Source organism: Medicago sativa, chromosome 8, assembly GCF_051527215.1.
Source record: "Medicago sativa cultivar Bolivia chromosome 8, Bolivia_mono, whole genome shotgun sequence".
NCBI lineage: Eukaryota > Viridiplantae > Streptophyta > Magnoliopsida > Fabales > Fabaceae > Medicago > Medicago sativa.
In genome coordinates, this window is record NC_140756.1 from 11,933,079 (window position 1) to 11,946,835 (window position 13,757).

The window sequence follows — 13,757 nt, forward strand, 5'->3', positions numbered from 1 at the left end:
TTCTTATGTCTATTGAAGAGATTGATTGAGATAATGATTTCCTTAGCTTTAGAGAGAGAGATATAAAGCTTTTGTATTTCAAACTCTTGCTTTTAACCTTCATAAACGTCCTCTATTTATAGGAGATGTATGTCTTGATGTCATATGATGATATCATATGCTTTTCTCACAAGGAACAACATTTGATATCTTTCTTTGGTGGTTTTGCTTACCCAGAACATTCTCTTTGTACAAGCCAAACTTGAGCAAAGAATGAACATGTATTACAAGTTGTTATGAGCTGTTATCTTGATTGTAGAAGCTTGGAGACCACTTATGATGATGCCTTTTGTAGTTATTTTTATGATATTTTGGCTGTTTTTCATGTATTATATTTACACTTGCATCGGTGCGCATTTTGATGACATTTTCATTAGTTAATTATTCGATTTAATTTTACGTATTAATATGCATATTTTTTAACTTGAATGATTGAATTAATGTATGAATAAGAGATGAAATTGAATAAATGAAGTAACGAAGAAAATTAAGAAAAAAAAGTGTTTATGCTGTTTTGGTATTGGACACAGGCAGAGCGTGACTTAACTCACGCCGACCTACAATCTACGTGAATTAATTCACACTAGATATAATACCTGCGTTAAGTCACGTGGAAGATACTTTCTTCCATTTGTATAGGAGAAGAACAATTTTCTACATATTATGAAGTGTTACATGTCTCATTTCTTTAGAAAAATAAAAATAAATTGACCCATTTTCTAATATCGGGTTGTTTGACTAGATTAGCAAGCCCAAACCCGAAGAGAAAATATGGACCCATCTATAAGTGTTGATTCAATAGCGCGTGTGGTTTGGTTTCGTATCTGATTTTTCCCCTTCTTCAAGCCAAGAACAACCTCTTCTCAACTCTTCTCACTCTCTTCTTCGCTTCTCGATCTTTCTCTAATTCTTCCACCATGATTAATGGTTCGATTTCTATTCCTTTTCTCACATCTACATTCATTCACCTGATTTTGATTCCTGTTAAATTTTAAATTTAGCGATTTTCATTCATGTTTTGTAATTTTGATATCAATTCGATTCGCCCTTTGTAAATTAGGGTTTGCGTGTGGAAAAAAATGTGTTTTTTTAGGATGGGTAAACAAAATGTGTTAATTGGGATTTTTTAAGGGATGAGATGATTTTAGCTTGATTTATATGGATTATTTTTAACGAGATTGTGCTAAGGTAGGATTTTTCGTTAATCTGTGTTATTATTAAGTGCAAAGTTCACTTTTTTCGGTGTATTTGTTGAACTTTGGAAATTTCAGATGTAGTTAAGTTGAAGAATAACCATCAATCTTGTCACCCTCTTTCCAATTTTGTTCCTAAACTATATGAAATCAGTCTATTTAGTTCTTAAAGCATATGAAAATCTGTCAATTTAGGCCTAGCATATTAACAACAGAGACTAAATTGATGGAGTTTGTATAGTTACGAGACTACTTATTATATTTGTATAGTTTAGGGACTAAATTGAAGGTAGAATGATAGTTTAGGGGCTAAATTGATAGTTTATTCTTAATTTGAAATTGCCTTTGCTCGTGAGTTTGGAGGGGAGGGGAGGTCTCTGGGGTGGTGGCAATTGGAAAATATGGAGAAATCTTTCACATTTTGTTAAACTGTGTTTTTGCAGAGAATGATAAACTAATGCTTATGATCAATATATTTTTAATAATTGATGTGAAGTAAGTTTGGTTTAATATTAACGAATGGATGCATTGTCAATCGTTAGTTAGTATATTTCTAACGTGATATTAATTGATTTAGAATGCTGAATACTGAGCTTTTTTCTGCAGTGAGTGTTAAGTGGCAAAAGGAACTTTTCAAGGATGTAGAAATTGATACCAGCCAGCCCCCTTATGTTTTTAAGTGCCAATTGTTTGATCTGACTGGAGTGCCTCCTGAAAGACAAAAGATTATGGTCAAGGGTGGTCTTTTAAAGGTGAGTACATAAATAGATTGCTGAATGTGATACTAATTAGAAAACTGTTGATGAGCATGTTTTATCTGATTTCAATTTGATTTGATGTTCCTTACGTTTTTAAATAAGACCTAATATGTTTTTCCCACCTTTTATTTCCTCTTGCAATGCAGGATGATGCTGATTGGGCAAAGTTAGGAGTGAAAGCGGTTAGTGGTGCTAGAATGTGTTTTTCAGTAATGTTTTAGTACGTTCCATGCATCATTTTATTTGAATGACCTAGACTATATGTCTTTTACAGGGTCAAAAGCTAATGATGATGGGAACAGCTGATGAAATTATGAAATCTCCAGAGAAGGGAACTGTTTTTGTCGAAGATCTTCCTGAAGAAGAACAAGTAGCTGCTGTTGTAAGTTTTAACTCTTTCTTTATATATTAACAACAATAGTTCATAAACTTGTGAGTTGTCATCATGCTTGTAATTTTTATAAACTGTAACTCGAATTAACATGAATGGTCCAAAAGAATCTTGATTGCATTGATCCATAAGATTCTTGATTGCATTGATCCTTGTGTTATGTGTCATCTATAGATCTTAGAAGTTAAAACTAAATTTTCCTTTAGTTTAAAGGTTTATTGTCTCCAAAGACCATGGGAAACATATTGACGATAATGCCTTTTATCTTCATGCTTATCAATTTTCTTACAATTCATGCTAGCCATGAGATTCGATCGGGAAAGAAAAGGTTCATCAACTACATTTATTTCCATTTTCCACTCAGTTCTTCCTCTTGGTTGTCTTGGGAAAGGAGATTAAATGCCAAAGCACATTAAATATTGCATTGTCTATCCTATTGAATTTTGAAGGGAAATCGAGCATTGGCCATGAGAGTGTTCTTGCTGCAATTGTCTGCTTTGTGCAACTTATTTTTAGGATCGTGGTTTAGTTGATCTAGGAGGGCCTGTCTAGTTTTTAATTTTTGAATGAAAAAGAATTCTCAAATTTTAACTAGAATCATGTTGAAGAATTTTATAGTAATTATATAATTTTTTTGATGAAAACTTGAAAACAGTTAGAAAATGTTTAATAATTAGGCAAGTTTCGTGATGAAACTCAAACAATCTGTCTTAATGCTGGATTGAATCATATAATGTTTTTGTTTGAATATTTGATTCCCCCCTTTTCCTGTGGGACAGGGACATACTGCTGGTCTTTTCAATTTGGGAAATACATGTTACATGAACTCAACATTACAATGCCTCCATTCTGTCCCAGAATTGAAGTCGGCTTTGATTGAGTAAGTATTTTCTAAGGAGAAATTAATCAACATTTTCTTTTGCTGCATTTGAAGCTGATATCTGACAGCAATATTTGAATTTTTTTGTTATCAGTTACTCACATTCAGGACGAAGCAATGATGTTGATCAGACATCTCATATGCTGACCGTTGCAACCCGTGACTTATTCAGCGAGCTTGATAAAAGTGTCAAGGCTGTGGCACCTATGCAATTTTGGATGGTATAATTATTCATCTATTGCTGTTGATTTATGTGTATACAATGATGTGATGAAGTTTTGGGATTTATTTTTTAATTTTTTTTGCAATGTCATGGTTATATCATAGAATCATGATAGTATTGGGTAGATATAATTAAAATTTAGCTACAAATTTATGTTTCCAGGAATCTGATTCTAAAGAAAGTATTATTGTATAAAAAAATTATTTGTTAATTTGTTCTTTTTCTTACACTTTTTAAAATATGGATATTTTTCTCAATTTGACAAGGGCTTAGGAGTTAGGAAAACCATATTCCTCAACCATCATTACTGTTTGGAACAGTTATTTCGTATTTATTCTTATTATTTTTGGCATATAACTTGAGTGTTTACATCTTGGAGGAGTAGTATTATGAATTTTGCTTACGCTCTTAACATATATCTGTAGCTAGTCACTGCATTTACTTCGTGGGAAGTAAATTATTTGATGTGTTCATAAATTGTTCTAAGTCACACCCCACCCACCCCACCACCACCACCACTCACACACACACACACGTGATCAGACATATAACTCACACTGGTAAATATGTTTTCTGCTTGCTATATGTTTTTTAGGGTTGAAGTCATTTCGTAGGGTCTGCCCTTTTCTTTTGGCCATTATCTACCTTTGCCTTTGCTTGTGTTACCCGGTCACTTAATTTTTTGCCAATATCATCTGCATCGTTTAAGGCACAATTTCAAACCTTTATTTTCCAACATTTCTTTCATGTAGATTGATGTGTATGGGTTTGTTGAGGCAAAGTTGGTTTATGCCCTTTTCTGTGGCAATACTTTCGTGTTCTGAAATTATCGCAATACCATCCAAAGTGGGAATGTTATTTTAGAAGAAATTATCGCAATATCATCCAAAGTGGGAATGTTATTTTAGAAAAAAATTAGTAATTAATTTCGGCCACTTTTAGTTTACTGCTTTTGTCAATTGAGCAGGGTAGCTTATTCTCTGCCAGTGTATATTGTAAATTTTGTTTTCATAACTATTTTAATTATTGATTACTGTTTGACTTTTGCCTTACGTATAAAGAAATGATATATTCATAATTTGCTTCTGCATTTGCCAGGTATTGAGGAAAAAGTATCCTCAATTTGGCCAGCTGCATAATGGAGTGTTCATGCAACAGGTTCGTAAGTTGTATGCCTTTTTTTGGAATTACATTCATTGATCTAGTGAATTTATATACCTACGTATTTAACTTCCCATGTCTAACAGGATGCTGAAGAATGCTGGACACAAATTCTATACACACTTTCACAATCTCTAAGATCCCCTGGATCTAGGTAACTTTCTTCATATTTCTTGGTAAACAAATGCAGTTGTTGCAGTATATTGTAACTAATATTTTATCATTTAGAGAAAGTAGGAGACTTAATTGAATTGCTAACTTGTTGATCTCGATTATTCTTACTTCGTCTCACTCCTAGACACACTGTCTCGTCAAATTAGTTTAAAATGCAATTTCAAAGTAGTCTACTATATTTTACGAACTCTTTGTTATGCTTTATATTTCATCAACTTCTTTCTAGTGTGAATATTGATTTCAATCAAACTAATTTTATCTGTCATTTGTTCAGTGAAAATACTGATGCTGTGAAGGCTCTTTTTGGCATAGAACTTAATAGCAGGTACGTTTTGAGACATCTTCAACAATTTTTGACCGCATGTGCAATACGTGAATTCAGTCACAAACTATACTGTGCTTAATTTTATATTTCGTCTTTTGTATCACTTATGTTGTTACTATTTGCCTCTAGTGATAGCACAAACAATACTATGTTGTATACAAAAACTCAAATACTTTGCATTTTAATATCCAAGTTAATTGCATAATATTAATTATGAGCACCATTTATAAAAAATATCCAAATTGAGAATTAAGATGACCACAAAATGACCACTAAGAGGGGATGATGACCCTACAGACGAAATAGAGGACTGAAAAGTGAAAAGGGAAAGATGTGTCAAAGTGATGGGAAAAAGTTGTTTTTGGGGACACTTGTCTTAAGATCCCACATATGTTGCACGGGTGGTGTGGTGTTTGATACGTGTTGGACACGCTTAAACCCACAAGCACCGTTGCTTCGTTGCAAACAACCTTAGAGGGACAAATGTGATAGAGACGACAAAGGATAGAGTTTTAATGAACCACATAGTAACTAGGTGACATAACTCGAGAGGACAGTTGAAATTCCATGTTCTGATGCAATTATGGTTGGGCTGTTTGGGCTGATAATGGTTACAAGTTGTAATGTTAGTAATGGATGGACAAGCGTTGAGCTGGTTCTAGTGGTGAGAATCTTGTCCTAACAAATTAGCCGGGCATCATTCCCAGTCTATTGTCATCTGTATAATTTTTTTAATTTGTTTACTTGTTTCTAGCTTTCTATTCTTATTTGACTATATTTTAACTTTTGTTTCTTGTAACTTTATTGCCCATACTCTATGGTGCATATGGTTTAGTTCAACTAAGCATGGATAAAAAATAGAAATTTACTTGTTTTTAATGTTAAAAAATGTATTAAATCTTTTATTCGGTTCATAAGATTGTATCTTTTTATGTACACCCATTGTCTGTTATTGATTTGATAAATTCTCAGGATTTATTGCCAAGAGAGCAATGAAGAAAGCTCAGAAACAGAATCTGTTTATTCACTTAAATGCCACATATCGCAGGAGGTAAACCATTTGCACGAAGGACTAAAACATGTAAGTGCTGAAGCCAATCTCTTCGAATTACTGATAGTGCAAGCATAATAAACATTACTCGATATGTATATATATTCCACTTCACCTTCCATCTTCCCTCAATGCGCTCCAAGATTTTTCAATAATTTTTCTTGATAAATCTGTATAACTATGCCATTGCATATGCATGCGGTGTAATGACATGTTGGATTGGTGAAAATCTAGTGAACTTGATAATTTAATTTTTTTTAGTTAATGATTAGGTCTCGGTTACCTTGAAAAATCAGTAAATTATATTTTAATTTTTGTACTTTCACCTGGACACATTATCTTATTTTGGTGTAAGAGGCATGGCGATCTTTAGGCAGAGGTATTGGGTTTATTTCAAAGTTATTGGGTACTGTTTAATATGTGAATTTCTCAGTTTTGAGTTCATGAGAGGTAAGAGAGAGAGAGAGAGAGAGAATAACAGAAATATCTTTCTAACTGTTTCTAATATTGAATGAATTAAATTATCACATGATGAGGAAAAGGTCCTTATATAGGCCTGAATTCACTATTAACTAGGCTCTGATACCATGTTAAGTTTGTGAATTTCTCAGTTTTGAGTTCATGGGAGGAGAGAGAAAATAGTGAGAATAACAGAAATCTAACCAACTCTAACTGTTTCTAATATTGAATGAATTAAATTATTACAGTATGAGGAAACGGTCCATTTATAGGCTTTGGCTTCACTGTTAACTAAACCAATGAAGTTAACCAACTATAGTTACCAGTGTGACTACAACTAACTAACTTTAGTTGAGTCATTTCTAAATTCTAATCTATCCTTTAATAGGCACTAATTCTTTTCTTCCTGTTTTAGTGCAGAGGTTGGTGGGGTTTTAGGCAGAGGTGTTTGGTTTGGTTCAAAGTTATTGTGCAATAATTCTTAGTTGTGATTAATTAATGGTTAATGTCATTCAAACAGTAGTTAATTATAACAGGCAGCTTATTTAATTTATAACACGTCAGTAATTAATTGTTAATAATCTTGAGTTATGTCTTCTTTGTCATAGATTTTTTTTTTTCCTTCCCAAATTCCCCCGCTAAAACATTTGCTACATAAAATTTTAAAACCATACGAAATAACTAATGTCTACCTAATAGTTTGATGTTTGAATTCTTTTACATAGTTTCTTTTTTGTGTGATGATTAATTTGCTTTTGAAGAAGCTCTATTAACATAGATGATTTTTGCAGGGTTTAAAATCAGAGTTGGAAAAGGCTTCTGCTGCTTTGGGTCGTAGTGCTATCTACTTGAAAGAATCGCGCATCAATGCCCTGCCAAGGTTATTATTCTCTTCTTAGATATCACGCTCGCCCCATTTGCCATTGCCATGCAATTTCAGTTGGAATACGTTCCCAAATTCAATCGTCATTTAGGTATTAAGTTACATATATGTGATGCCCATGCCCGATTTAATTGAATTATAGTGATTGGATGTGTCAGGCATCAAACTTCTAACGAATAGTCACTTAGTCACATTGGCCTTACTACTGCGTTATGAATAGATTAATCCAAACCAAAAGTCTAACCTAGTTCCCGGCTCAATAATGATTTTTATCTGCAACAGGGGAAGTGAGTGGAAACCCATTGTGATGTGTGCTTACTTATCTTTTCCCCTGTTGTACAGCTTATATATATTAGCCCTCCCTCCTACCCTTCCCAAAGAAAACTTACCCACACGAAATATGAATGCAAAACTATCATAGTCTTGTTAAAGATTTATTGAATAATGTAGGTCTGTTGCATATTAATAAAAAGGTATAGCTAGTCTAGATAAGTTTGGTTTCAAAGTTGTGTTTGCCAGGACAATCTTCAGTTGATAGTGAATTTAGTCTCAGTTTTTTCTGGGTAGAATTACGAAGCAAAGTTCAGTTGTGAGTCGATATTACTAATTTTAATTGGGTCATGCTAACTTGTGCCCTTGAGGCACATGTTAAGCGACCCAAAAGTAGAAACTTTTTCTTAAATTTTGTGCATTTAATTAATTAAAAGTAAAAAATTTAAATTCAAATGCGTTAATTACAACAAATTTTTTCTAATTTTGACTCATTAACTTGTGCCTTAAGGGCAAGTTAGCATTTCCCTACATCTTAGAAATTACATGAAAGTGTTGTCAAGATCTTATGCTATTATTTATGATCTTTTTCATTGGTCATAATCAATTAAAATATTGGTGCAATTTTTGGCTAAATTGGATTTCAAAATATTGATTTCATGTTAGTTTAGATGAAGATCTTCTGTTTCATGCGTTTCGTTTCTTGCTAGCTAATTTCTTTTTGAGGAGTCATAATCAATTAAAATATTGGTGCAATTTTTGGCTAAATTGGATTTCAAAATATTGATTTCATGTTAGTTTAGATGAAGATCTTCTGTTTCATGCGTTTCGTTTCTTGCTAGCTAATTTCTTTTTGAGGATACAATTCTGAGAGTGGTTTCAACTTTTGTGTTTTCAAGGTACTTGACTGTTCAGTTTGTCCGTTTCTTTTGGAAGAGGGAATCAAACCAAAAGGCTAAGATTTTGCGAGTAATGCATACTATCTCTTTTTATTTTTTTGGATACTGTTGGGATGGAACAAATTTCCTTTTATTCGCTTTCTCAATTTATTTTTTAATGCAACTGTGTTTGGTTATGTCAGAAAGTAGATTATCCTCTGGAGTTGGATGTTTACGATCTTTGTTCTGATGATCTTAAAAAGAAATTAGAAGCTCCTAGAAAGGTATCCACTTTGTTTTGACACTTGAAATCTGATGGTTGTTTGTACTAGTGAGATGTTTGCCTAGTTAAATGTGCGGGTCTATATTTTCGTTCTGCATGTTGTGCCTACAGTTCCTAAGAGATGAAGAAGGCAAAAAGCTTGGTCTGAAAGTGAATGAGAAAAGCTCTGTTCCCAAGGAAAATGATGTAAAAATGTCTGATGCTGAGGTACGGAAACAACTAAACTTAACATCATGTAGTTATGTTGGTGATTCCATTCCCTGATTACAATGTTTCTAGGATGAAAGTACGAAATAGTTATTCCATCCAATTCTGAATCCCATTTTTAAAAGGGAGGTACTGAATCCCGTTACCTTCCAAGCGGTGGGGTTGGGATTTCACGCTCCATGAAATCCCAACAGAAAAGTGGACTAATCCAACCAATCTTGTTTGCACAATGGAAAGAGCCACTGGTTTATCTCTCCATCGAATCAAATTCGCCAATGATATGTATTCTTTCTTTACAACACAACTTCTGATGTTTAAAAAATAAGAAAATATCAGTGTTGTTAAATTAAACATGTATACACCTAAATATTTCTCTTTTCAAACCAAACCAAACCAGTTTCCGTTTTAAGCAACATTTTTTGCATTATGGTGCTATGTAAAGAAAACTGAACATTTGTACATTTAGGGGCGAAAATCCATTTTCTCTAGAAAATTAGTAATGTTGACCTTCCTCCATTTATGACTTTTTGTAGAAAATGAATTTAGCAAATTCACCGAGTGAATCTTGTGGTATTAACGTGATGATCATATATGCCAGATTTAATAATTAAACATTCAGAGTTAGTATGTAATTTAATAATTGGCGTGACAAAAGTTTTCAATCAATTTTAGATTTTACATAATTTTGTACACTTGTCTACTTGATGTGTACGTTCAATTCAACAGCTGGATTTATTAAATGCACATTTTATCAAAATTTATTAAATGAAGTAAGATTGATATTTTTCTTTTCTTTCTAGAGTATATTAATCCCCTTGTAAATACTTTGGCAAATAGATAGAGGGGGACACAACTATAGGTTTCAAGCAGGGCATTTGAAATTTGAAATGAACTAATGCTTCAAGTGTGGTATGCAATAGAACAATACTTCAAGAATATGTATGTAGAGGAATCACCATTCCACTTTTCACGAATGTCCATAAATAGAACGCAATGATCTCTTATACCGTGTTTCTTTCATTAATTTAGGGGTCATCAAATGGAGGAGGGGAGCCATCTGTTGCTCCAATGGAGGAAGGTAAAAACCTAGTACATTTTCTACGTTGTATGATTTGATTACCAATATTATTAATTTTTTTTTTCTTCCGCTTTTTACTATCCCTTCTGTGTCTATAGGTGAAAAAGAAACACAAATGACTGGGGTTTATGATTTGGTTGCTGTATTGACCCACAAGGGTAGGAGTGCTGATTCAGGACATTATGTTGGCTGGGTCAAGCAAGAGAACGGTTAGTTGTTGTAAACAAAGTTGTGTTTATCTGGTATGTGACTATATGTCATAGTTAATCACTATATATGTTACTTGTTGGCAGGGAAATGGATAGAGTTTGATGATGACAATCCAAAACCTAGAGTTCAAGATGACATCACTAGACTATCTGGAGGAGGTGAGAATTTTTTTGACAAGAATAATATAATATTTATATAGTCATTAACCTTAATTGAGCCTAGCATGAGTTGACATTAAGTAAAAAATCAGCAGCACTATTTGTTTTTCTTCCAAGGATTAGCCAACTCATATGACAGTTTGTTTTAATTATATGGAAATTTAAAAACCACCTTTTTTTTTTTTCACTTCAAATTTGTTGTATATGATGATATGATTGAAAAAATGTTTGATCATCTGTGTTTAGGTGATTGGCATATGGCATATATAATCATGTACAAGGCTCGTGTTGTGTCAATGTAATTGGTAAGAAGAGCACGATTGATGTTTTACTTCAGATTCAAGGATTGTGAAAAAGAATGGTCCACGGGTCATTGTTTGTATTTTACCCTTTGAGATTTGATCAATGTTAGTTAGTCTTATTTGTTTATTTTAGATATTGTTTTTTTTTTAAGAAAGGATGTATAAGAATTTGAATGGAAGCACGGTTACTATCCTGAGTATTCTCCCTCCCCTCGACTGAGCTTATCAGGCAGCTGAACATCAAGTTATATTTATATGATGAAGTCCAGTCTATTTCTATGAACTAAAACATCAGGGCATTGTCTTTTATGGAAGTGCTTAATGAGCAGACTAATTATTAGTGTAATTGCCATTGTTGATGATATACAGGAAGAAATACATAGGGAAACCTATTTGATTTGGATTTGGTGAACATTATTGTCTTTTTTTAGATGATTTCTCCTTATATCATGGTCTTTTACACGACCTTCATTTTATGCCTCTTTCTTATATTATTATCTCATTATATTTATTATATCTCTTCCATCTATCTCATAAAACACAAATTATAATAAAGTCACCGAATCCCAACCTGGGGAAGGATGGTCCAATTATTTTTTCTGCCAATCTGCTTCAGGATTTAGCAGTCGGAGAAAGTAATATGTCTAACTTCTTTTTAATTACGATATTAGTAACATGTCTAACTTCTTTTTAATTACGATATTACTAACATAAAATGAAAAGTAAACCCTTCCCTCCATTTCCCTCATAAACCCTCAATTCAAACACACCCTAAGGGACACCATAGGAGTTTTACGCATGTTTAATGTTCAAACTTTAAAAAGGTAACCACTAACATGCTAATATTTTTCTATTCAAAGAACATACATAATCAATGAAGTCTTTTCTTTTACTCCACAAAACTAACTCTTATATTTGTCCAGTAAAGAAAAAATCTATTTATTTTGTGATGTATCTTGTCATATTCATTCTCATATCGTTGTTATATATAACAACATAACATGATGAATTAGTATATTAAAACCTCATCGCGAAGGAAGGAAATAAAGTTTGTAGTTTCCACGATTTTGACGATCGTCGATCAACCACCGACCGTATCTCTCAGTTTCAGGCAATTTTCAAAGTGATTTTACAACAGGTTTGATTTCAGTTTTCCAGTGGTGATTTTGATTAAATTTTCACTTCAACCATCGTGTTTAACATGGCTTTTGTCTTTTCGCAAAAGCAAAATGAATTGTATCACAAGATGTGCAGAATGTCTTACAAAATTTCCCAACACAATTGATTGTTAAGACTATAAAACCAACCATAATTGGTAAATTAGCAATCCATTAGTTTCTGGCATTCTACTACAATAAACATGAGTAAATACTTTTTGTAACATTAAATGGGATGTAAATATATTCAAATCACCATGACCAAACCATGTTTATACCAGAACATGGACGCAGCACTATAACACTCCGATATTTTGCATTTGTTCACAAATATGTTGATCTTTCCACCACTTTGTCTTTGTATCCCATTCTATACTTTTTAAACTTCCTTTCACAATACCATTATCTTGATCTTCTTCACAACCTTATCCAGTCATCTCATATGCAGCATATTAGCATTGTGCAGCACTTTATCGCATTCTCATGACACTTAATCACAATACATGAAGCACATAATCCATGTATAATCTGCTGAGAAAAATCACATCTTTAAAGCAACTTGTTAAATTTATAACTTTGGGAATTAACTACACAATGGAACAATTCACATGTATTCTTAAGAATAAAATCCAAAAGAAGCCATGAACTTACTTAGCTATATATATATATATATATATATATATATATATATATATATATATATATATATATATATATATATATATATATACATACAAGTAGGAAAAAGTCTGTTGCCGTGTAAATATGAATATATGATGGAACAATTAAACAAAAGTCCCCCAAAACAACAAGAGATGTGAAAGAAAAGCCGGTACAAACATAAGAATAGTAGAGAACAATATTTTCTCTCAGAAGATAAAGGCTCAAATGCAGTTTTACCTCCCCTATTGTGCCTAATTTTGAATTTTAACCCTCATATTAAAATTCAAAATTTTAGCCCCTCTAATTTGTATTTATCAGGATTATACCCCCAACCACATGTATACTAATTTTTGCTGATTTGGATCATAATATATTATTTTATCATCCACATAATTAATTAACAATGAATATTAATTATTTTTTAAAATTAAAATATTTTGAATAAAAAAAGGACATGAAAATAAAAGAAAAAATATTAAATAAAAACAGAAAAAACTAGAAAATCGGTAAATAAAAACCAGTAAATAACCATAAATAAATGCATAAAAATATTTAGATAAATACTAGAAAATTACCAATAAAAATACTGAGTTTTCCATGTAATTTTATTGGGATGGATTTTTCTGGTATTGTTTTTAGTATTTTCATGCACATTGCTGGTTTTTTTTACTGATTTTTATTATTTTTTATTGTTTCATTTTTGAACTTTCATGTACTTTTTTCATTCAAAATATATATATTTTTAAAATAAAATAATATTTAATATTAATTAAATAAGCGGATAATAACATAATATTTTAATTTAAAAAACATAATATTTTATAATCTACGTAAACATTGCCACATCAACAAAAATGAGTACAATTGTGGTTGGGGGCAAAATCCTGAAAAATACAAAATAAAAGGGTTAAAATTCAAATTATAAAATAGAATAATTAAAATTGAGAGTTGGTCAAAACAAAGGGGAAACACTGCATTTAAGTTGAAGAAAAAAATAGAGAACAACATAAACAT

General features: G+C 32.0%; 1 protein-coding gene across 1 annotated transcript; it reads left to right on the forward strand.

The window, feature by feature from the left end:
- The first annotated feature begins 865 nt into the window (after positions 1–865).
- On the forward strand, positions 866–11,335 carry UBP6 (ubiquitin-specific protease 6). Its single transcript, XM_085738998.1, has 18 exons — positions 866–966; positions 1,839–1,984; positions 2,137–2,172; positions 2,265–2,372; positions 3,161–3,261; positions 3,356–3,482; positions 4,583–4,642; positions 4,732–4,799; positions 5,094–5,144; positions 6,117–6,225; positions 7,446–7,534; positions 8,707–8,776; positions 8,889–8,969; positions 9,080–9,175; positions 10,205–10,253; positions 10,352–10,462; positions 10,547–10,621; positions 10,868–11,335. The coding sequence occupies exons 1-18, from the start codon at positions 957–959 to the stop codon at positions 10,921–10,923; spliced, it is 1,443 nt and encodes a 480-aa protein (XP_085595124.1). The 5' UTR covers positions 866–956; the 3' UTR covers positions 10,924–11,335.
- The last annotated feature ends 2,422 nt before the right edge of the window (positions 11,336–13,757 follow it).

Excerpts from the sequence above, each read along its gene's own strand:
- UBP6 (XM_085738998.1), top strand. Across the intron at positions 2,373-3,160 it reads AAGAACAAGTAGCTGCTGTT|GGACATACTGCTGGTCTTTT; the intron begins GTAAGTTTTAAC and ends CCTGTGGGACAG. Across the intron at positions 8,777-8,888 it reads AAAAGGCTAAGATTTTGCGA|AAAGTAGATTATCCTCTGGA; the intron begins GTAATGCATACT and ends TGGTTATGTCAG.